The 26,063-nt window shown below is 44.8% G+C and overlaps 1 protein-coding gene across 1 annotated transcript; it reads right to left on the reverse strand.

Annotated features, from left to right (window-relative positions):
- Positions 1–6,222: 6,222 nt before the first annotated feature.
- LOC146189534 (uncharacterized) lies at positions 6,223–25,368 on the reverse strand. Its single transcript, XM_084605293.1, has 12 exons — positions 25,355–25,368; positions 25,174–25,295; positions 22,316–22,360; positions 20,076–20,117; positions 19,350–19,391; positions 17,271–17,441; positions 15,972–16,171; positions 15,714–15,808; positions 14,383–14,500; positions 12,041–12,187; positions 9,422–9,535; positions 6,223–6,544 (listed from the first exon to the last, which is right to left on the reverse strand). Exons 1-12 carry the CDS (start codon positions 25,366–25,368, stop codon positions 6,389–6,391), a joined length of 1,266 nt encoding a protein of 421 aa, XP_084461419.1. The 3' UTR covers positions 6,223–6,388.
- Positions 25,369–26,063: the final 695 nt, after the last annotated feature.

Consider the following 26,063-nt stretch of genomic DNA (forward strand, 5'->3'; position numbering starts at 1 on the left):
GGCCAACAATAGGAAGGCGACTCCTAGTGTCAGCAGTTCGTTAAGCCTGTTCCATTTTCGGCTCCTGTTTAGTTTTCGTCATTGCCACTACAACAATTCTAGCTTTGATTACATCTTTGTACATTTGTTTTTCACGCTTCCTTCGTGCTTCACGAAGCAAGCGACCTGTTCCTAGCTTGCGCGCCTTGGCTCTTTTAGCGCGCTACAATTAACCGGGTTAAGTGGAGAAATATGGGAGAGGCCTTCGCCCTGCAGTGGGTATAGTCAGGCTGATGACGACGACGACGACGACGACGACGACGATGATGATGATGATGATGATGATGATGATGATGATGATGGTGGTGGTGGTGGTGGTGGTGGTGGTGGTTGTGGTGGTGGTGGTGGTGGTGGTGGTGGTGGCGATGATGATTATGATGATGATGAATTACTGGGAGCGGCGAGCCGTTTCATCGATGTGCCTGTGGTGTCTGTGTGTAAACAAGCAGGAAAAAATCCAAGGTGTAAAAACTGCATCGAAGTGGATCCGAACCCTCAAATTTCTTGTTAGAAGCGAAAACGGACTCTCACTGTCGCGGTAGTGCTTTCTTTAATACATTATATTTATTGCACATGGTTACGTACTGGAAGGGCTGTATAGATTATTTACAAAGCACTCGCTCGTTGCTTAGCTCCACTGTTCGGGCCGAATAGGCAGTTAGAAGGGTTAAAAGGAAGGCAAAGACAACAGTCAAATACCGTGCCTCGAGAGGAAGCCAAGCTGGTTGAAAATTATTTTCCTCACAAAATGTCGTTTAGATGGCGCACAGCCAAGGCAGCGGCGCCATGTTACTGGAAGGATAGAGGTGCACCTAGCCTGTATACATGAGTGATAGCGGGGTGTCAGATGGTCATAAAAAGTGATAACGAGACAATGAGATCATAATAAGTAAGCGATAAGAGAATTGTGATTTGTCACGCATCGGGACTTGCTTGACGAGCTGAAGACACGGTCTTATCAAAATTGAGCAATGTTCTAGCACGACTTAACATGGCCACAGTATCTGGTCCAGGCCATCCGAACTGCCCTTGACGTGACCATTCCTGAAATCTTGTCTGAATGTACACAAGCGATACTCTTGATGTGCCCTCATTCAGATTTTTCCCGGGCCACCAGATAGTTCTTATCCAAACAGTCGTTAGTGTAGTCGACTGCTTGCTAGCGTACTCAAACATTGTTCTTCTACACAATGGCCAGCCATTTTTCTTTCACTTTGACTTGTTTCAGCGCTTTCTCTACTGACAGCGCACCCATTAATGTTCCCAGCTATATTATGAAATCCACGCCTTCGATTCTTCAGCCAAGCACAAATAAGGAGGGATGGATGACCGCCGAAACGCACAGAACACACTGTGCCTCTAGCTCATGCTCGCCTGAACTTATGAAACGACGTACAATGAGCTCACATCCCGATCCTCGTTCGTCTTGATCGTCCAGCTTAGCACTGACCTCAAATCATGCACATCTACTGGCTAAAAATAGTTTAGTAGAGACACTTAAGGTACTTGCGCGCGTAGCAATCGCGTGTTAGCATTTATAGATATCAATCACACTACGGTGAATAACGAGTATAAATCATAACTATAGATGTTTGTTACGGCTATTCGTAATTTTTCTACAAACGAAATCTACTAGCGACCAATCGGTTTCCAACCATATCACCTTCCAGCTAACACCTGCCGAGACATAGCATTGGAAGGACCGTGATGCATGCTGTCCACATTAACAGGGGGGGCATAGGCACTGTCCCGAGTAAAAAATTCATTGGAGCCACTTAAATACCTCTTAAAGGCGGTAAGACAAAAACTCTTATGCGACTCTGTACTCATTTGCCGCGTTTCTGGCAGGCCAGGGACATAGAAGTGCAGCTGGCGCGAGCATGGCAGGAGGGAGCGGCGCCACCTGTGACTTCACACGCATGCGCTGCGCGTCGACAGCTCTTGCTAGGCGGTGTTAGGCGAGGAGCGGCAAGCTAACATCTGTTGCTTCAAACTCATTTATCAATTTAGCGTCCTCTAATTAGTCACTAATTAATATTTATGTATTAATTACGTCTATTTCATTATTATACTCATTTTTGTGAGATCTTACACTGCTTCCCCGTCGTTTTGTAGGGTGTGATGTCACCATCCAAGTTCCTTCGTTTTTGGCCCAAACTGACATTAATTATAGGTCCCTCGGTGATCTGAAGCATTAATTGCGCTTAATTAGGTGCGTTTATCTAATTTGACACAAATCCGACATTTTTTACGCCTTTTGTGAGAACTCACTCTACCTCGATGTTTTTCCGCCGGATATGACGTCGTTATCCAAGCTTTTCGTTTTTTTGAGCCTATGTCTGTGCGCGTGTGTGGGGGGGGGGGTAGGGGAAGAAGCATCGTGGCCGGCAGAAACCGGGGAACAAGAGGCGACGCTACAGCGCCGGATGGCCAGCAGCTCGAAGCTGCTGGGGGGTCTCTATGCTCCAGCCGCGCCACTCTCGCTAGTCGGACATTCGAGGCGTCCCCGCGGCTAAAGCCATACATGGGGATCTGGGGATCTGATCACTATCTCATAATGCTAACACCATCGCATAGTGATCGTCCAGCTGCACAGTCCTACAGTATTGTCAACTGGTGTGCATTTCGTAAGTTGTGCAGTGCGCCGCGTCCAGCGAGCAGTCTTTTGATCACGTGGCAGTGTGCGCGCGATCGATAAGCACTCGATGCACTGTGCCCACTGGAAAAAAAGCGCCGGACATCAAGTTGCTAAATCTCCGAGCGGCCAGGCATGCCATGCGGCTTCGAAAGCAAAGCTGGACTCGATTATGCGCAGCACTAAACGACACTCGCCGTCCTGATCGAGCCTGGCGAATTTTACATGCCAAGAGGCACCTGCGTGCGCAACGGTGCCCTGTTCTCGCTATCGCCATGAGGCGAAGGGTTGATACATTGGCTCATGCTGAAATGCTCAGTATAATGTATTAAAGCATGCAAAAGAGCGCTAACTAAACACTAACGCATCGTCTATGTCATGGACTTGGATCGGACATGAGGGTCAACATGAAGCAGGAAGTATACTTAATGTTTCAAAACTTTCAGGCCGAAATCTGCGAAGCAAGTAAAAGATATTGAGTGCCGAGTAGGATAGGCACTGTCAGTGGCTTAAACAGAGGAAGTTCAAGGTTGCGTTCCCGCAGCTTCGTTTTCTGAAGCCTTGACAGTAAAACCACCACCAAGGGTTTTTTCGTGTCATGTGAAAACTACAAAATGAATGACGATTAATTTAGCTTGCGTCGGCCAAATACGAACAGGTGTACAAACACTTCGATTTGGTCTCAGTTCCGAGCTCGGCCTTCTAGGTCAGGAAGAATTCAGGCAAAGATCGGCGAAATCGGTGAGTGCGGACCTTAGTGATGGCGCAATATAACATTTTGGGAGCGCTTAATGCCCCATAAAAAGACATTGCAACGGCAGTGTGCTCTGGATGTATTGCTCAGGGATAAAGATTGACGAATACCATGGCATTCATGCACAGCGAGAGGTATTGACAGTTAAACACGCGAATTGCTCGGGTTACGCTAGCTCAAAGCATGTGTTTGCCTCAAAGCTTTTTTTTTATATATTTACGCTGATTTGCTGTGTGAATATAAGGTAGGCTTGTATTGTGCACCGGGTAATTTGAAGCGAGGGTACGTTTGGAAATTTTCATTTGACAATTCCTATGCATTATAAAAATCGGCTACGACATAACGATTAATTTCAGTGGTGAGATAGGCTAATATATTCGGTCTAACGCGGGTCCGAAGCCAACTCGCGTCCATAAAGTGTTTTAGTTAGTCATTTTGTAGTCAACCACTGTCTGCCGACTAACACCCACCAGAAGCCAAGGGCGGGACAATCATTGGCGTAATAGGTGACTACGGCTATCAGTTCAGTTCAGCCTTTCAGTCGTGTCCAACTCTTCGTGACCCTATGGACCATGTCACGCCACGCCATGTCACCTCCTAGAATCGGACATCGAGGAAATCGGTCGCTGAAAGCTCAAGTTCACTGACGTTACTCCGGCAACCCATAACCCCTTAGCTGCTAGTATTCACTGCAGAATTTCGGGAGGTGCAATCCGAAGACAAGAAAGAGTGAAAAGCTAAATGGCGGTCATTTAGCCACAAATAATCCCCGTTCAAAAGTGCATTTCTCTCATAAAAGATCTCCGCTTACTGTGGCTCGCAGGTCTGTCTGTCGTAGGTACTTTTAACAGACGTAAATGTACCGCTTGCAAATATTTTCGACAATCTCTGTTCTCGAAAGGGAGCTGTTATAAGCGCGACATTTTTTCGCCATATCATAAAACTACAACTTAAGAATCGATATATTCGTAAGCCAACCCTTGGTGTCCTTGTATTTCTTTCGCTACTTATAATAACGTACCTCATTGCGGGTAATCATACATAGGGCATACTGGTCGTTGTATAAGGGATAGCTTAAAAGAACTTAACGAAGATGTCAAAAACAGAATCAGGAGGAACATCCCTGAATACGTGGTCCCTTGCCAATGCATTTCGAACTTTGATAAAAGCAAGTTTCTCAAAAGATACAAGCGCTAGTTTAGGAGCGAAATACATGAGGCGCATGTAATTAATAGCATCAAATTACATCAGTACCTTCCATGACCAAAAAATTACAATTGTAGAGGTTCACCCCGGTCCGGTTAAACCTAGTTATCTGAGAGTAAATTCTGTTCAACGTGGCTACACATGACCCTTACGCCTGCGGCTTAAGCGTTGACACTCTCGGACCAGCACGTACCTCAACCATGGCCAGATGGAGCAACCAAGCACCAGCTAAACAGTTTCTTTAAATTCCCCGCTTAGTCACGCGGCCAGTGCACGTTGAGAAACCAGAGATGATCTAAACTTCCGGAGCCATCCAAATAGCAAATAGTACAGCTCGCGCTCCAAAAGAGGCACGATTTCTTCACGTGGCTAAACATGCGAATCTCGCTGTTTGGGTTTAACTTTGGGGGGTTTTCGTGACGTGAATGTGGTCCTGAGCACATGTTGGTGCAATTACATTCTTCCAGCTGTCAGCCAGTGTCCGTGTCTTCTCTTTTGTCGCGCTTTTAATTTTTGTGTCATGCAACGATTAATTCCACACTTCTACCCGATTGGTGTTAAAGAAAGGCCTATAGCTACTCGGTGAGACTATAAGAAAATTTTAAAAGCATAATTTTACTACAGATTTGAACATTAGGTCATTTTAGTGAATATATTCATAACAGTGTCTTGAAATATTTACCTTTCGCCTCAAGAAATCCGGAAATGTTCACTCCAAAGTCCCCGGAAGTAAATAAAAAGTTTTTCTGAGCAGTCTTTTTCGCTTTTACTGCAGGTACTAGTCTCCCGCGCTTTTCGTTGAATACCATCATTTGATGCGTTTTTTTTTTCGTTTTTCTTTTGCTTTCACTCGTTCACTTTTAAGATCGAGTGATAATGACCAATTACAGCTATCTTTTCCATAAGTGGCACCGGTGGCAAAGCTAGAAGATGTGAACTTGTGGCCTAGATGAAAATCTCTAGAAATTTGTGCGAGCATGCATGTGAAAATTACATCAAAACTAGAAATGCCGAAAGAAATTCAATGCTCTCTAAGGAAAATCGCATTTTTCGCATCCGGAATTCACATTGCACTAGTTGAATGACGATATGAAATCAACTTCTCATGATTCATCAAATTTTCCGCCTAGCGTGACATAATGGTACGCATTAAGGTCGTTTCACGTGATGGACGCGCACGAATTTGTCCGTTCACAGTGTCGTTACGGCGCCAATCGCAACAGCCCTTTCAGAAGATTGCGGCGCCTGCGATTTCTGTCGGTGAGGCACGAGCGGCATCGGCATAATTTACCAATAACAAGGTTTACCAAGATCAAGGTCACACCAACGTTTTGAAGATCAAGTGGCCAGCACAACGGATAAGTGACAAGCGCTTTGCTTGTCTACTCGCTTGTCATTTGTCCGTTCCGCTGTGTTTTTTAAGAATAGCTTGTTGTGCACTTGTGATTCATAAAGCAGAGGTTATAAGCAGTGAAATTGGGCTTCTACAAATAGCCAAGGCGGCCAAGAATATCTGGTCTTTCAGTTATGCAATATCAGAAACCATTAAGTGATAGACACAGCACTCATCAATAAAGTCAGAGCAACGCCAAGTAAACACTAGTACGTTTTTTGTTTCGATATTTTCTTGCTTTACAAAAGCGACGTGAAACCATACACGCGCTCACAACTGCATGAAGGATACCCCTCACGCTGAGCGCACTTCCCGACATGACCTCGACAACGTCGCGGTGTCGTCACGGGGGGCGCGCCCGTCAGTCCAGCCGAGCCCTGGCCGTGGCCGTGACGAGCTTCTTGACAGTGCGCAGCAGAGGGACGCTCTTCTTGGGACAGACCCCTTCGAAGTCGTCCTTCTCGACGTCGTACACGGCCACGCAGTAGCGAGGAAACTCGTGCGCCAGCCTCCAGAGCTGCCGAGAACACGAAATACAGTAAAAGAATTACAAGAGACACTAGAGCTCTGCCTTTAAGGGTGTGACGCGATGGCGTAGGCGATTGCTAGATATATAAAGCCCCATTTCAACCAAACCGTATGAACGTGCCTGCGTGGCCTAGGAGTAGCGTACCCGACTCGGACTTCAAGAGCACTGGATATTTGATTCTTATTCCACCTCTCCACCGAAAATCAGCAGTGCAAATTGGAAGCTCCTACCGTCTTTCTGATATCATGTGCTCTCATGTAGGTCGCACAAACCATCGAAGAATCTGTGCCCGGCCATGCCAGCTGCTGACTACCACCTGCCAGCGCTATCTATGCCCGTGACTTTCTAAGATTAAGCTGTGCTAGTTACGTTTCTCAAGGTCATGTTTTCTGCAATCCAAGGTCATGTGAGCCATAGTTTCAAAATGGCAACGCAGCGAGGCCGTCGCATAGAAACAACGCATATATAGCAGGCTACCAAATGGTACCATACTACGTGACTACATGACTTGGCTACACGAAAAGCACTCTTTTAGGGGAATCGCACAAAAACTAAAAAACGCCTAGTAATGAACAATTCTTGGTTGTTATTAACGGTTTAACGTACAAAAGATAGCCTATGAGGCTTCACAGAAAAGAATTGAGTTACTGAAGACAGAAAAACAGTGATTTTGTTTTCTCGCGTAATTAATATCACAGCGCTGCAACAAACGTCTGGTTGGGGCAGAAACAACAGCCTCTGAAAACCTATCCAGTCTGATATATTTTGCGGAGTAAATTATGACTAAATAACTCTCTAACATGTGAATTTAGCTATATATTCAGAAAACTTTGATTACTAAGTACCATCCATAACGTTCACACTGACATTTACTGATATAGACTAGGCTGTGAAAATATAGATTAACTGCAGCAGCCCAATGGCGTTCTGTATACGATAGAAAGCTTTACCTTTGCTAACAGTGGAACAAGTGCATGACAGGTAGAAGATTAAAGCAGGCGCGAAATCTCTTGCAAGGCAACCTAAATAAGCAGCGGCAGATCTTTAATGGCACTGAAATGGTTGGTCGAATCCTCTCTTCCACCTGTCTCTCTCTCTCGTTCAGTCACACACAGACGAATTCCTTGATCTTTAATGCGCAAGCATTATTAGACGTATTCTATTAGTTCGCCAGGGCGGCTGGGACGCCTCTATCGAGCAACCGCTCGAAGAAAGGAATCTTCCTGAAGTGGGTTTCTAACCCCGGCCTCGGCAAGGAAATCAGCTACGTTGGCTACAGCCTTAGAATGTTGTGCAGCCTCAGTAGCCGGTTTCACGACGTGCTAAGCTGCCTGTCTTTCTAACTGCTTTTTGAATGTCATACATTTTATCATCATCTCCTCTTACAGAATTGCAATCATCATCATCATCATCATCATCATCATCATCATTATCATCAGCCTGATTATACCCACTGCAGGGTGAAGGCCTCTCCCATATTTCTCCACTTAACCCGGTTCTGTGCTAGCTGCATCCACTTGACGCCTGCGAACTTCTTAATCTCATCCGCCCACCTAACTTTCTGTCGCCCCCTGCTACGCTTTCCTTCGCTTGGAATCCAGTTTGTTACCCTCAGCGACCATCTGTAATCCTCTCTTCGCACTACATGTCCTGCCCATGTCCATTTCTTCTTCTTAATTTCCACTAGAATGTCGGGTAACTCGAGTTATTTCTCTGACCCACTCTGCACGCTTTCTATCTTTTAATGTTACCCCTACCATTTTTCGTTCCATAGCCCTCTGGGTTGTCCTCAACTTAAGTAGAAGTCTCTTGGTTAGCCTCCACGTTTCAGCCCCATAGGTGAGTACAGGCAAGATGCAACTGTTGTATACTTTCCTCTTGAGCGATACCGGTAAGCTGCTAGTCATAATCTGCGAGTGCTTGCCAAATGCGCTCCATCCCAATCTGATTCTTCTTGTTATTTCCTTTTCATGATCCGGATCTGCGGTTACTACCTGTCCGAAGTAGACATATTCGCCTACTACTTCCAGTATTTCGCTACCTAATGTAAACTGCTGTTCTTTCCCGAGGCTGTTGAACATTACCTTAGTCTTCTGCATATTGATTTTCAAGCCTACCTTTCTACTTTTCCTGTCTAAGTCATCAATCATTATTTGCAGCTCATCACCCGAGTTGCTTAGCAAGGCAATGTCATCAGCAAATCGCAGATTACTGAGGTATTCTTGCAATTGCAAGAATACCTCAGGAGAATTGCAGGAGAATTGCAGGAGAATTGCAATGTAGACCTTAAAAAGACCTTCTCCATAATAAAGGGCTAAAGCACCCGGTTTATGCTCAGCTAAACATGACAATACGTGGAAAGCAAATCTTAACGAAGCGAAACTCAGCAAGACGAGTGGTAAACAATGTTTCTGCATATATATATATATATATATATATATATATATATATATATATATATATATATATATAGACTGACACACGCTTAAATACATAAGGTTTTACTGACGTTTCGACTGGGGACCAGTCTTCACCAGTTTCACCAAACTGGTGAAGACTGGTCCCCAGTCGAAACGGCAGTAAAACCTTATGTTTATAAATGTGTGTCAGTCTACTTTATAATAATATAATTTCTGGTTCATAGTGCTTTCTTCCGCACTGTTATATATATATATATATATATATATATATATATATATATATATATATATATATATATATATATATATATATATATATCCGGACTTAGCAAAGCTAAACCGTTGCTTAGTCCTGTCTTTTTTTGCGCCAGATCCTTGCTGTTTCATTTTCTATTAAACCTCAAGAAAGTAAGCGAAATGTTTCGAGCCATGTGCGTATTCCTACCTTGTTGATAAAGGTCTGCTTGTTGTCGTAGGCGTAGTAGAGCGTCCTGTTCTCGCGGTACCGTGACATCGCCTTCCAGTCGATGCCTTTCGTCATACCACTCTGCTGACAGGCCTGCGGTACCGAGGGTGCGCCACATCACTTTTGGGTCGCTATACCCTCAGTGAACTTCGTCGCAACTTTGGCATAAGACATGAGGTAGATGTATACGCTCTAGTTAGTTAAAAAAATGTTGTTTAGCCTCTTCGTCGCAACCCTATAGCGAGATGTGATGAAGCCATCCATGACTGGCGTCTCTAGCTGCGTATTCTCCCGATGCAATTGGTGAACAAACTTAACAGACACATCCATACCGTACCACAGTACCTGCAAGGCGCTGTTATCTTTCCAGAACAGAAGCGTCTTAAACCCTAATTTTCTATACGACACTGAATCGTGCAACGTTTCCATACCTAGATGGTAAGTGGCCACGGCCATAGAGTTGCCGCGGCAAGCGGAAAAGGCACGACATGAGACATGACACATAGAGAGGGAATGGTATAACTCCTGGTGCGTCAAGCGTGGCAGCTCCGTCGTTACTGTTGTTGGCCACTGCAGATGTGTCACGTGTAGCGAACCCACGGGGACCACTTGCCACAATGTGGTAGAAAATACCAGGAATCCTCCGTCCCACGCCACTATCAGTGTAGTTCGATGTCTTTCGTTAGAGACACATTCATAAAAAACAGTCAGTACCTATCCTGCATTATCTACGACCTGCATTGCCGTAGTAAAGGATGACACATATGGCACTCGAATTTAATGGTCATGCTTTCATAATAAAACCAATTACAGTTAAAGTTAGTGTCACAGCTCTACAAGGATTTTCTTTCAAGCGCGTCATACTGGCATTTGTTTCAAGAGTTCATGAGCACTACAATGTACGCAAAAGAACCCGTGACCCTGAAATCATGGTGGTTGTCTTAAGGGAGCCCTGCAGCATGTCAGGTTGACTAAACCCACTCCGTATTTCTCGTCAGTCGCCACTTCCCACACTGGGCATATCATATTTATTTGCGTATTGTCCGATATATAACACAAGTAGGCTCCCTGACATTACAGACTGAGAAGCAAAGGGAACATAACTAAAGGTAAAAGCGCACAGGAAGACACACACTCGAGAGAAGACAGAGGACACGCGTCTTCCTGTGCGCTTTTACCTTTCGTCAAGTTGCAATGCACTGATCTATCTTCAAGTTTTGTTAAGCAAAAGCAAGTTTGTAACGTCGTGTAGGTCGACCAAGACAAGATCAGAACCGCAAACTGCCATGAAAAGAACACTGGCGACAAACTGAAGTTGGTCTGAATTGTTCGATTACCTAGCGATGTCCACAGGCAGATAGCTGTATAAGCTAGAAAGAGCGGAAAAAAATGAGTAGAAGTGTCGCCATCCCCAGACCAATTCCGTAAGTTATCGGCGTTCATCGATATGTTAGCGGAAGCCAGAGGCTAGGTTACGCAACAGTTCTTTTTAGTGCGGTGATCATGGAGGTGTGTGTGTGCGAGCGTGCACGCGTGCGTACGTGTGTGTGTGTGTGCGTGTGCGTGTGCGTGTGCGTGTGCGTGTGCGTGTGCGTGTGCGTGTGTGTGCGTGTGCGTGTGCGTGTGCGTGTGTGTGTGTGTGTGTGTGTGTGTGCGCGCGCGCGTGTGTGCGTGGTCGTGTGTGTGTGTGTGTGCGTGCGTGCGTGGTCGTGTGCGTGTGTGTGTGCGTGAATGCGCGCGCGCGCGCCGCGCGAAAACAAACTCAAAGAGAGGCATGAAAAAGAAAATTATCAAGTATAAGCTTTTAACACAGTGCAGCATTAAAGAAGATGGTAGCCGCAGCGCCACCCGAAACAAACTCATCACTATGGAGACAGTGCATCTGCACTCCGAGTTAAAAGGGGAGCTTTGTCTGTAAGGCAACGTCTGTAGCCTTGCTGTCCCTGACGTCGGCAGTACTCACCGGGCCCGTGCTAAGACTCGCGAAAATGCAGTATCGCTGCATTCGCGACGGGCAGTCGCGCAGTATCTCATGCAGTATCATGCAGTATCTAACTGCATGATTACTTCAACCTTGCTGTCTGTGTTGCTTAAACATTGAGTGTCTTGCGCTCAGGATTATTTTCTTTATTTTTCATCGACAAGGCAGCACGACTCCTTCCTACTACCGTTCCCAGTTTGAAAGAGAAGAGGGCAGAAAGCGCTGCAGGCATCAGTACTAACTGGTATGGCCGCCGCGCTAGCGCTCCGTGCATATCGCCACCCTTGGCATCCCCAACATCATTTAAATTGCTGTATAAAAAAAGAAGCTATATCGCGAGATTAACAGTGACATCAAATGCTATAGTGCGAAACATCTCAAAGGGGTGCTGGAAATCTATGCATTTTACCGTAGCATCATTTACATTACTCGTTCCATTCTTTTTTCTCGCTTGCAGCCGGGTTTCTGAACTGCCAAGGCCATTATCCGTGTATTAGTCGACCTCTGACTTTGGGCTCCATCACTCTGAAAAAACGAGTCGAGCTGTACATGACTAAATACTTCAGTGCTACCAATGACTCTCTCTGCAGCAGGATAAGAGTGAAAGGTTCACACACCTCTTTAAGGTTCGTGTAAGAGTACTCGAGCACGCTATTCTTGGCGGCTGTCTTGCGTGCCTTGATGACCGCCATTGAGATGGTGAAGCATACGTTGTCCAGGTGCAGGTGGCGTCGCCATGGGTGCACCTTCCACAACCGGTACCGCTGCGTGACCGCGAAAGCAATGTCAGAGAGCATAGGGCAAACGAATAAGTTGCAGCGGTTCAACCACCAAAGGGCACTCGGAAAGTCAGTTTTCTTTAAACACAGTATAAATATTGTGACTTCTAACTTGCACATGTGAGTTTCGCTCGCAAGCGATCACGCTACATACCTATTGCCACACTTAATCTATACACCGAAGAAATTCACGTCTATAGTGCATGTCCCTCGAAAAGCGTCATCTAATCGTTCGCTCTCAATGGGATGCAGTTAAAGAGTTTGGTAAAAACACTGTAGTACACAAAATTTAATTGCACTTTTCGCATGTCTGATAAAGTGTGTGGCAACCTGTTCTCAAATCTAGAGTGCTGCATAAGATAGTATAGCTTCAACGGTACTGAAATTGATGGCATCATCCGTCAGCCCATCGTTTCTCAAAATCGTAGCACGAATAAGCCGGTTGTCCCAGCTAACTTGAACCAAGGGTCAAAAATTAAAATATTTGAGGTAGGCCAGGAAAACCCGTTTCATACAACTGCCAACCAGCTTGCGCACCACAGGCAATTTTTTGTTCTGCTCTTATCTAATTAGCTAATTATGTTAATTTTTCTAATTTACTAAATATTGACTTTAGACTATGAATATGTATTGGAGAGTTGGAGAGCACCTACAGAAACCCCCATTCCATTAATTGAGATCAAGAAAATACCAAGTGTATTCATTTTTCCAAGCTCAAAAGAAAGTCCGCGAAATACAAGTAAAATCACGTGACTAGAGCATTTGAGCGCCACGATTGTGGTACTCTCAGTCGTGATTTGAGCGAACGAAATCAGCTGCGGCCGTCACTCGAAGGTCCCGTTGCAGAGGCAAGCTACCATGTTGGCGATGGTTAGAGCGAGCTTGCCCGTAACCACCGAGACCTTGACAAGGCCTGCGCACCCCCACCCCAGCAGCTACGTCACGACAGGTGGATGGCGATAAAGTACCAGCAAATGAAGGTGCGAGCGCGAATCTGAACCGAGTCACATGATGTCGTCTCGCCCCTTTACCCAAGCCTGTACGCGCAGGCTCAGTGGCTGATCCTTTTCGGTGGCGAAGGCTCGCCGCGCTCGCTGCTACTTGCACAGTCACCTGCGCCGGCTGTCTGACGCTGGCGAAGAAACTACCGCAACCATATCGGCCTGCCCCTGCAACGGGGCCGAAGAGACACGGCCGCAGCTCATTTCGCTCAATGAAACCACCACTGAGAGCACCACAATCGTTTCGCGTGAATGCGCTAGTCACGTGATTTTGTGTTTCGCGGGCTTTCTTTTGATCTTGGAAAAAAAGATACACGTGACGCTTTCTTTATCGCAATTAATGAAATGGGGGTTTCTGAAGGTGTTCTCCAACTTTCTAATTCCCATTTATGGCCTTAAGTTATTATGTAGTAAATTAGAAAAATTAACATAATTACCTAATTAATTTCAAAACAAAACATTGCCTGTGGTGCGCAAGGCGACTGGCAGTTGTATGAAAATGGTTTACCTGACCCACCTCACATATTTTATTTTTTAACCCTTGGTTCAAGTTAGCTGGGACATCCGGTATATTCTTGCTGCTGTTCCATGACACTGGAGACGAATTCTTCGGTTTTCACATCGCCCTCTTTTGTAGCGTCTTCAGTGGACGATATCTCGGCCGGAATCTATTTTGGAGCGCCCTGCTCTCGAGTTTTATTTTGTGAAGCTGATGTATCGAGCTTTATGAGGGCGTCCGAATATCCCCGATTGCTTCCATGTCGGACTTTCCGCTAATCTCCCGGAGGGTTCTACACAAATGTGAAATGAAGGCTCGGAAATTCGGCGTCTACATTTACCTTGGCTGCCACAATGCGCTCAGATCCCTTCCCGTCCCTCTCTCCTAACCCCGTCTTCCTCCACTTCATTTCGCTTGCAAGCGCATGCGCGAATCTTCGACACATAGCACGTGTCACATGCATCTTCCAAGCTTCGCGCGTATCAGGCATCCCAAGATATAAAGATTGTAATGATGGCGGGTCGATACCTTTAGCAAGAGGCCATACTGGCTCCGTGTTTTTGAAGCCCAGGAGCATGGCAGTGAACCACGCACACGCAGCATAGTAAGACAACTGAGAGGCTACATTACTTTTCCAAATGGAACGTTCCACATGAGCTTCGTGAAGTAGCGCCGCTCACCATGTAGACATCCTTTTTGTGTGAACCGTGGAAAGGCTGGTATGCGTTCGGGAAACGCCTTGCCTGCAGCCCGGACATCTTCACTACTTGCGTCTCCAGTATAAGGAACACGGGAAGGCTGCGCAAGCGAGATGGAGTTCAATAAAAAACTTTCAAGTCCTGAAGATTGAGGCAAGAGGGTTCGCACGACCACCACTTGACATACTGATTTTCCCTCAAAGAGTGTCCAGGTATCGACTCGTTTTGCATGCGGGAAATAGCTTACCTACAAATTAATCAGATCCTCATAGTATACACCTGAAGATAGAGTGCTGGCGCCGCACGAGCGGACTGCTCTTTGGCCGCGACAGTGACATTTTTAAGGCTACGAAATGCTAAAGAAAAAAACCCACCGTGGGCTCAAATCATTTCTTGTTAACTGAAAGCACCTAAATTTGACGATCTCTTCTCTAGCGCGCTTCACCGCCTGTTAAGTTTCTTTCCGCCTAAAAATGAGTTCTTCAACCGTCTCAACTAGCGGTTTAAGCCGAATTGGAGATTTTGCGTCCTCCTTGACGCCGTCTTTTTGTGCAATACCTACATCAAAACCTTATTATGTCATTCCTGTGTGCTCATGTGCTTTTTTCCTATTCTCGCTTCCCCTACCAAGTGCGATTCTTTGTGCGAATCTCTAGAGTGGAAGTTTATGTGTTGTAGAACCAATCAATTGTACATATGTAAATAAACTTTCCTAAACATGTCAACTTCACCTTTGCAGAAGCTGCACATTGTAGTTCGGTTCACGTTTGCCACGACATAGGGGATGTTCTTGGGTACCGTTCATTTGGCTAGACGACCATTAGTACTCCCACTATAATCTTAAGCGGGATTGAATGGCAATGCATGCATGGGTCTGCAGTGACAAGAGGCGACATCCTGTTATCGCTCTTCTCAAATGACTACATCTTCCGGCCGCGGTGGTCACATACCGATCGAGGTGGAATGCAAACTTTCTCGTATTCTGAAATGTTGTTGCACGTTGAAAGACACAAAACCTTCGAAAATAATTCTAAGGCCTCCAGCCCGTAAAGTCTGCCTCCTAGCTTAAAGTGTTGATTTCGCCCGTAAACATATTCTTACTATAGCGTAGGTTCTCCTGACAAAAGCAGTTACAATTTGAACAAACTCGGGAGAACAGTACGGGGCTGGCTTGTTCCACCTAAACATATGGATAACTCTGAATGTTACGATTGCTTCTCGATGACAAAACTCCTGCACATCTACGCTACCACCAAGGTTTTATATGAAGTCTGGCAACGAGCTTAGTGGCAACGAAAAAGAAGTATCCTTGCCTTGCCAGCCTTTTAAACAGGCCCTTGCTGAGTTCCACCGACTTCTCCAACTTGATGATGAGACTCTCGTTGGTCCTCATCTTCTGTACAAATTTCTGCACGGTTGACCAAGGAAGCAACAAGTGTAGGGCGGAATTAAAATCACCCAATTTTTTTTTTTCACTGCTTTGCCTGCGTTTCATGTCACTCGCCAATCACATTTCCGTTCAGCCTATATCTAGCTATGTGTCTGATCCCGCTGAAAAGCATATAACTTGCCTTGCAGAATCGTACTAGCTTGGTCCTCTGCTCGTGGCTGCCCATGACGAGCTCGATTCCGCGCAACCTGTAATAGCGCAGGTAGGCGACCAGCGTCTGCAGCACGTCTCCCTCGTTCCACGTGGCCGAACTCCAGCGGAACGACAGGTACCGCTCGTGCGTCTTGGTCAGGCCGCTGAACACGCGGTACCCTTCCTCGTCTGGATAAAATAGCAGATAAGGGTCAGCTATTGCACAGTTGAGGCCGTAAGCCACGAGCGTGGCCATGGAAAGCGGTGTACGCCTATCGAATAATCAAATCTGCATTTTGATCGCGGTACACAAGCGGATATTTTTGGAGACAACTTTGAAGCAGAGTTCCTGCAGGCTAAAGGATATTTCCATCTCCTCCTGTGCCGAAATAGGCCGCAATAGGTACGGCATGCGGAAAATGGGGGTTGAAACCTTAAATAGGGGAATATAGGGCTTAACATCCGATATGAAAGACGCCGTAGTGCATGGCTCCAGTGCGGTAAATCCGACCACTTGGGGGCTCTAACGGGCACTTTCATCCCCAGTAAACGGCCGCTTTGCGTAATCGAACAATATCGTAATAAAACAATGTGTGCACAGAATTCTCTAAAGCCGTTCATAGAAAAATTAGGAGAGTCATAACCCGGTTACGTCAGAGGCAGTGTTCTAAAAAGTACTCGTTTGGCTCATGGTCCAAGTCAGCGTCAGGGGGTAAATCAAGGCTACAAAAAGGTGATGGTCACTCATTGGTCAGTCATAGGCTTAGCTGTACCGGCCTTACTTTGAATTAGTCATGTGAGAACCAGCAAGAAACAGCTTAGCCAGCCAGAGCAACGGCACACGACGTTCGACGGTGTTCTATTCTCATCACATCTTTCCATATCGAAAAAGCTGCCCAAGCTGCTAGCTCAATGCAACTCTAAAATAATACCTAGTCTGGTGACGTCACATCAACCACCAACCAATCAGTGCCCGTCCTTATCACCTGCCAACTATCGCTTGTAAGGTACATTCTCGGGATTTTTGAGGCTGTGAGCTTCAAATAGGTAGGTGCTGCGACCACCGAGTGTAGGTTCCTAAGGTATAGGTTGCGATGACAACGCCTAATGATACCATTAGCACTGATGACATCATGAAGCAATTTAGCCAATCAGGACGAGGGCACACAAAAGCCCGATGCTCGGCTTAGGTGGTCCTACGTGTGTTCTTCTCAGCACATTAAAATTATGCGGGAGCGTAACAACGACTGAGGCGTGTCTATGGTGTGCCACGGCTATAGGCGCTCACCGTGGGCCTGCACATAAAGCCTTCCGTTGCCCGGCGTGCGCCTGATGGCCAGCGGTCCAGTGTAAATGACGTGCGTACAGTACTCGTCCAGAGCCGCCGCCAGCTTCGCAGGTCCTCGCCCGTCGGTGCCGCATAGTAGCACGTTGGGCGTCACCCGGATAGGTGCGTCATCTTTTGGAAGAATAAAACAATTATGGTGTTACTTTATGGTTAACGTATGCGGCGACATGTTCAATAGATACAGGACCTCCCCACCAATCAACTGGCCCACTTGAGCAACTTCGCCAGTTTGTACCGAAGTTCTTATTCCTTTACCCGGCCATCAAAATGCGATTCAATAAAGAGAGTTTCACACCAACTTGCTAGAAAACACGGGGCTTACAGCTGTTACTTAAAGGCCCACTGTCCACCCTCCGGTCGAAAATATTTTCTTCCCCGGGGACTGTGAGACTTGGCCCCTAGAACGCAAGGCCGCAAAATGTTTTTGAAAAGAGTAACTAATAACGCAGTTACAGCCACCGCAATCACCCGATTTTGCCATGCCTCTCTCCTTCCGTTCCCTCGCAAAGGTTTTTCACTCTCCTGCCCGAGGTCGTCTAGCCTCCGCAATACAAATTCCCCTTCCTCCTCCGCGTTTGGCGGGAGGTGGGGCGTGGCTCTCCGCGAGCGCGAAAAAAAAAACGGTCGAGGGAGCGCGCGCCTCTGGATTCAGACTGGCCGTGGCGAGGGAAAAGCGCGCTGCGAGCGGTAGACACCCATCCTTCTCCCGTCAGTCAGCGAGACGGACCAATGGACATCGTTCGCGGTACCTACGTCATTGCTGTGGCCCGTCGGGCCAGCGCAGGAAACGGGGAAGCTGGCTTCCCGGAGGAGAGCATGAGAGAGCTTGGAATTGTATTTTCGATGCTTTGCGGCGCGCGTGTCACTGTAGCATTTTGCACAGACTATCTCCGGTACCTGATCGAAACACTGGGCTCCTTTGCTTAAAAGGGCCTTCCCTGGACAGTGGCCCACACTTCTCGGATGAGTGGTCGTTGCGAAGTCTTTCAGTATCTCGCAGTATAACAACCGTAGAACAGAGACATCTAAGCATTGACGCCGATAAGGACGAACGCAGGAACACTGCTTCCATGGGTGCTTGTCACAAAAAAAAAAGCACGACAGGCAGCACAAGACCCACAAATGTCAAATAGTTTGTTTTAGCTTATGGCGTTTAAGTTTCATAGTGACTCAGACTAAGACAGAGGCCCTAGAAGAGGGCTCAGGTGAATGTTGATCCCCTTAGCTTCTTGAGCGCTGTGGTTAAAAGACTTGACCGCGTTATAACACATACCGAAAAAAAATTAGGAACAGACACATTTTTTTTTTTTCAGTGGTAATTCATACTTGAGCACAATTTTTTTGTATTAGCATAACATTGCACCATCACAAAACATCGGCGGGTCATCTCCCGGGACATTTGAATATTTTGCTATTTTCTTTCAAAAATGTACCCCGATTATTTTATATATAGTTGTCCTCACCACTAGATACGAGAGTAGGACAAACGTTAAAGCAAAATTTTTCTGCGACTAAAGATTGGGTCATTGTAATCAATACGACCATGGCAGTATTCTACTAATTCTGCTGTTGTCTCCGCAGTAATTGCGAAAGAGGCAAACAAAAGGCTTTTTATAACAATCCTAACTGCTCAATTGGAGTGAGCAGGGCAAACACTAAAAGCATAATTTTGCTACGAATTAAGATCCGGCCATTCCATATCATGTTCAGAAAAGAATGCTACAATAATTTACCGTTTTTCAAACAAATATGAGCAATACTCGAAAACTTAGATTTGCATTCTTCTACGCCTCGCTATTCTTTTTTTATGCATATTTTGTTTTCAAAACTCAATTATGGTCTTAACCAGCTCAGCAGGTAGATGGATGGTGTATAACTGTATAATATTATCACGATTCAGAATAGATAGTACAATGGTATGCGGTTGGCTTTAATTAATATTCTACTTGTTGATGCCTGAAGGCAAATAAACTCCACAAAATGCAATCAATACTACTTTACCAGCAAATATATACTTACGATAAACCACCCACTTCTTTTCCAGAGGCTGGAGTTCTTCATCTGCGGAAAATGAGTATAGTCTTTGCCTAAGACAGCTCATAGCAGCGCTTTGGTATGCAGTAAAAAGGCCACAACACAGAACAGTGTTCCGACCGATATCTTCGGTATCTACACTACAGAATCACAGTATTGATTTTCCATTGCCCACAAAACATCTACTTGAAAGTCGATGAGTTTCCAATCACCAAATTTCAATTTCAGGGCAATGTTTTGTACTGCAAGGGGTTATCCGCCTGATTTTGTTTTTGTGCGCGGCAATTGAAACATATGACTGCCATAAAGCCTATAAAGGCGCGTAGGTTAGCACTAAATCAGAACATCATGACGGCCATCGGAAAATCTTTACTATCAAGCGCACGGTACAATGTCGTGACATGGGCGGCAAGAATGCACAAACACTGCTCGCAGAGATCACGTGATCTGAACGTGATCTGATCCGCTTTTTGTACGACAAAAGCGGAATAAACATTCATTCATTCGTTCATTCATTCAACAGCCAAATATTGAGCAGATATCAACAGTCATGCGGCAATTCATAGCACTCAGCGTAGTCATTAATGTTCACATTAATTCGCAGCCATGCGTATTCAACCATCGTTTTATTCATTCTGTATTCCCAGCTTGATGCGCAATGCCTACTCTGATGCATTGGATTTGTAATGCGAATTATCACCGCAAATTCACCTTTGTGACCTGGTTCGGCTCTCTCCTCGATGGGGAGGTGAGCTGAAAAAAAGAAAAAGAAAAGTGTCCAACCATTGTAAAAGGAACCCCTTCTTACAACTCCAAATCGTAGTAAGGAGGCTGAATGTTGTCTGGGGTATTGAGCTCTCCATGCATTCACGCGTGAAAGGATGTTAGCGAAGGCTCTTGCAATTGATATGAAAATACTCATTATATAATCATGCAATAAACCTTTAAAGTCCCGTCATGTGCATACGTGGGAAGAGGGGCAGGGACGTTGAGCATTAATGTATATTATATAAGGAAAAGTACATAACATTAGAAAAGAATCAGATAAAATGCACTGTCAAAAATAAAAGAAATAAAAATATTAAAAATAATGTCGGAAATGTAACACTTCAAGATTGCAATATTTCCTGACCAACGCTACCTTTGATGTGGCGATGAACGATGGAATCGGCCTTACAAAGAGGAAATATAATCAAAATAAAATATGACAAGTCCTTGGCAAAAATTAACATGACTACCGCAGAAAGAACACATGCCCAGGTCCCGCCGTAGTGGCCTAGGGGATAGAGCGTTCGGCTCCTGGGCCGGGCGACATGAGTTTGATCTAGGCCGCTTGCAACCGTGTTACGATAGAGGCTAACTCACAAAGTTCCTATGTACTGTGCGATGTCAATGCACGTTAAGGAAATACTGGGTGGTCTAAATTATTAGAAAACCCTCACCAAAGGCGCCTCTTATCGCAGGAGTCATTTTGGGACCAGCTAACTCCCAAAACCAAACCAGCAACCAGACCTATCACTAGGGGACTCCATAAGTTACTCTAAGAACCTTAAATGTTTGTATGCGGATAGCTGGTAGTTAAAAAGCCGTATTTCTAAGATAACATAAGATAGTAAAGGGACAGACGCGAGGCGTTGGCGAGAGACGCTACCCAATGGTTTCGAAATAAGAGAGTGTATGGTTTAAGTGAAGACTGCCATGATTTAGAAAAGCTGTGTTTGGCCTGAAAGAGCATTTCTTAGTAAAGAAAAAAGTTTTGACCAGGATGAAAAACACTATAATAGCATACCATATGCTGAAAAAGTTTTCCCGGCACACACACACACACACATACACACACACACACACACACACACACACACACACACACACACACACACACACACACACACATGGACGTTTTTAATGCTAGAGTATATTTCGAAGAGTCAGTACGGGTAGGTCTGATACTTCAAAGCCTGGCGCAATCATTAATAGCTGTATGCATCCTGTATTCCTGTCGTACCTGGACCGCCCTCATTACCTTCTTCTCCATTGCTCATCCAGCAATGTATTGATTATTTTCATTTCCTTTAATGGCGTGACGACCTCCTGGCCAAGCGGCCTCACTACTAACCTACTCTGCCTGCCCAAGATGAAGTCAAAGACTGCTTTTTTTGTCATGCATTTCACTAGAAGAAAGCCGAACACGAGAGCAGCGGGTGGCTTGCGCCTATTGGAACGTCGACGGGTAACAACTCTTACCTGAAATCGAGCACCGCGAAGTCCGCGTAACAGGTACAGCACGGTTGTCTAAACTTCCGAGGCCACAAAGTCTGCTTCTGAGTTATATAGTAAGGCAGGTACACGACGCCCTCAAATCTCAAAATATGTGTGGAGAGTAGAAGCATTATTCTAACCTCTGAGATAACTCATAGTTTTAATGGGATTTCAAGTGCCAGAATATGCCAACCAGGAACAGATCCTGTGGCCTAGAAACTTTTGACTACCCCTGTACGTGATGAAACATTTACAGCATGGATCCGGTTTCATTATAAACAGCGGCAAGAAGCTTCTCTGTGCTCAGTATCTGTTCCTGACACCGTGCGTAACTTCATTCCTCTTTCTGCTTTGCTTATTAAACCTTCATTCTACAATTATAATCAGCTGTAAATTTTATCTGTTCAGCGGAGTCCAACTCAAGGTCTGCGCGAGCACTGTAAGGCAGGGAAGGAAAGCGTAGCAGAGGGCGGCAGTAAGTTAGGTGGGCGGATGAGGTTGGACAAATTCGCAGGGGTCAAGTGAATGCTACTAGCACAGGACCGGGTTAATTGGAGGAATATGGGAGAGGCCTTCGGCCTGCAGTGGATATAGTCTGGATGATGATGATGATGATGATGATGATGATGATGATGATGATGATGATGATGATGATGATGATGATGATGATGATGATGATAAATAGCACGTACTTGAGGCGCTTCCAGGCAGCGGCTGCTTCAGTCGCTGTGCGTGATCTAAAAAAAAGGCGTTCAAGAAGATTGAGTGCAAGCAGCAAGTTCTGTTTCAAGCCACTGAAGTCCAAATACGCGAAACAGCAAGGAACTTGCCAAAAGAAAATTATTTCGCCTTTTTAAAAAATGTTGCTACTATTTTCGCTGTAGTTCATGCAGCTGTTACTAGAGAAATAATTTAGGAACATTTTCTTTCTGTTTCTAAAAGAACCTTCGATGGAATAAGTGCGCTGACAGAGAAGACAAGTCGTGTCCCTGCTGTTGTTAATAAAAAATATATTTATTTAGCGTGCGCTATTGCGATAGCTAACAACTACTGCCTGAATTTTGTATTTATATGATATCGTTTTCAAACTGTTTTGTTTCTTTTATGGCACTAATTCAACTTGCAATTTAATTTTTCTTCGTATTTCATGTTCTGTGTGCGCGCATTTTCAAGCCGTGTTATTGCTAAAATGTTGAGGTCAATAAATAATTAAACGGTAATTAAGCCGAAACGATATTCATCCCTTATTTCTTGCTGTCGTTGCCGTATCTGCTTTGTTTTTGTAACCTGTACTTTGCTTCCCTGAAATCACAAGTCAGTACGCACTGCACCAAATTTAGCGTTCATGCTATGAGTACACTGTTCAAGACACCTGCCCGTCGGGGTCGAATAGTCTCGTGGAAAATATTGTTTTAAGTATGCCTTCTTACGCTTACAGCAGCCCGACCGAACGCCCGTAATCCAAATACTTACTTTAACAAAAAATCGGATTAACACTTACTTGTCGTTCGCGATGAACCTAGAAAACAAAAAATGCGGTCGCAAAGTTGTCTGGAAAAGGAATGGACTATGATCGCCAAAATTCGCCGTGAAAAGTGCTGTTATGCGTGCGGAAACTAAGAATTAATGATTATATCCCACTAACCACTGCACCGTTCCCTGCTGGTCCACACTTGGCCCTCTTTAAACAAACCCATAACTTCTTCAACGCGCTGAGAGGCGATATGTCTACAAAAAGAGGACGCTAAAGGCATTCCTCAACCCTTCGAAGTGGAAGAAGACAGGTTTGCAGGCATATTCAAAATGCAGTCGCATTAATGTAATCGAGCAAATTCTAGCAGATATATACACTCTAGACACTCTGTTCTATATTCAGGAGGTCCGTGTTAGAGTAAGTTTTAATTTACTCTAGCTTTGTGTAAAGTTCACTGTAGAGATGTCTGCTTCATCACTTGTTTGGCATCCCAGAATGCATCGACGAATTAGAACTCAGTCATTCATTTATCGTCCCTTCATCGCATGACGCAATGGGCAGCCGTGTATGACCATGAATTCATTGCTTTTAAGGATTATCAGGGTAGTAGATTGAAATGTACTACAGCCTAAATGTATGATATCAACGTTTTCCTCTCTGAGTTGATAAAAATCGAATTCATCAGATGGCCCGAAAGCGTTGTTTTATGGCCATCTGGTAACGAAATCCTCAGCCTCAGGCGTTCCGTAAAACCTCGTAATATTGTAATATATATTTTGCTATTTGTAGCGTTTCTATGTATATTTCGCATTCTTGCAATATACCACTTGAGTACCCACGTGCTTCTCACTCAGTAAAACCCCCGGTTGAGGGTCCTTAGGAGCACTTGAAATAAAAAATAAATTCGACCTATCCTTACCTCTTTCAGGTACAGCGACAGCCGATTAAATGCGATGTATTATGCCCGGACCGGCACGAATTCTTAAACTGTAAAATTTCTAAAGAAAAAAAAAACTACTGCACAGGTTTCGCTTGAAGGCTATAAATGAGCATTTAAAATGAAAAAAAGAAGTTCGATCTAATCGTACCCATCTTCGAAGTAGAGTGAAAGATTCGGGGTACATTGAATCCGAAAGATTCGGTGTATACTTTACGCCGATTAGTAATAGTTACATTTGTTGGGATCGGATAACTTATATTTATTTAAACCTACCGCATCTTGCAGAATTCCATCCAGTATATCGAATTTTTAAATGGTTTCAGAAATTCATCCATCAATCAGTTACTGATAAAGTGTAGCTTGAGTACCTCAGTCTATGCTCATTTTCCTGACACCACTTATTCATTTCACTTCTAGCCCATTAGATCATACATTTATAGTGCAATTTCCCTGGCACATTGCAATTTCAATGGACATTTCCTTCAACCGCCCCTCTAAAGTGTGTTCCCATCAGAGGTGCTAAACGGTACTCTGAAAAGGTTTTGCAGAATGTATTCTTCTGGTAAGAAAACCTTCCCAAGAACAGAGGTAGGAATTCCTGATTATCAACCGCATTGCTGCAGTTTGCTTTCTATGATGGACGCACAAAACGCAAGAATCGATTAATCATTGTCAGGTCAACACAACGTTCTGCGCCTGTGAATTTGTTGTAACAGATTACGGTAGCTATTTTAAGACCACCGTGCTCATAAGAGGAAATAAGAAATATACAATATATACATATATCCCCGTTACTTGCCAATTTTCCAAGTGAAATGCGCTTTTATCAACACCATTTAAACGCGGATCCCAGATATGCTACGGTGTAGTATTCACTTAAAGCAAAACGATGGCAACCCATCATTTGTGGCAAAATCATCGAAGGTTTAAATAGACTGGCGGTAACCCAACCTTTCTGAACAATAAACTATCATTTTATAATGAACGCAGAGCACGAGACAAATAATAAATATTTTAATAAGAACATTAATGATGTGCTTGGATTTCTCATCCGGGGTCGCTTTAGAAAAATTGCGCTCTTAAAGGCGCTATTGGGTGAAGATATCGCACAGACCACAACATTAGCAGCAACGTACCTGTATATAGGAAGTAGACCGTGATGGCGATGCAGAGGACCAGAAAGGTTGCCAGACTAGCGGCCGTCAACCAACGGAGCCTGTTGTCCGAACCAGCCGCGCGCGCTTTGCGGTCGTTAGGCCTACGTCAAAGTACGCGTGTAAGCATTAAAACGCACGACTTAGGGGCCGTGACTCCAACATATGCCAGTGCATGCACTTACCTCATGTTGACCAGAGTGTCAAACGATCTGGACAGATTTCTTCTCGTCAGCTGCGAGGAGGAAGAAAGCCATGCTTAACACATACAACTATTCTACCTCATTCACGCAGTAGGAATAATGAATGCGATTTCGGAACACAAGAATGCTGAATTGGGCGAGTTGGTGCATTTGCATTTTAGGAAACGTAGCGCAACGAAGACAAGGACAAAATGAGGGATACACACACGAGCGCTTGTGTGTGTATTTCCAAGTGGAGGATTGTGGGAAAACACAATCCTCCACTTGGAAATATTGCTCCTATAAACCATTCCGAGTAATTAAGAAGTCGTTGACCCGAAAACGTATGCATGTCTTGATGGCTATTAATTGAGCCACCGCCTTCAAAGAGGAATTAGTGCCTGAACACGTGCATATCTATGGCCAAATTGGATTATATAAAATATAGGCACATGTTTTAAAGTGGAACAGCTTCAGGTCGGGGGTTTACCAGGCCCCGCAGCTACACGTATATCAAAGCTTTAAAAAGCAGGGGTGACCTAACCCAGACAAACCTAATAATAAAGGCTCCTCAGAATATAGTGGCCTAGTATGATATACTTTACCTAACTATTTGAAAAAAAAGCTAATTATCTAACTTAATTACTGACTTCAGGAAAAAGGCGTCACCTCTGGAGTTGAACAGCGCAT

The sequence above is a fragment of the Amblyomma maculatum genome, chromosome 5 (assembly GCF_055883805.1).
Source record: "Amblyomma maculatum isolate TAMU_Amacu chromosome 5, ASM5588380v1, whole genome shotgun sequence".
Lineage (NCBI taxonomy): Eukaryota > Metazoa > Arthropoda > Arachnida > Ixodida > Ixodidae > Amblyomma > Amblyomma maculatum.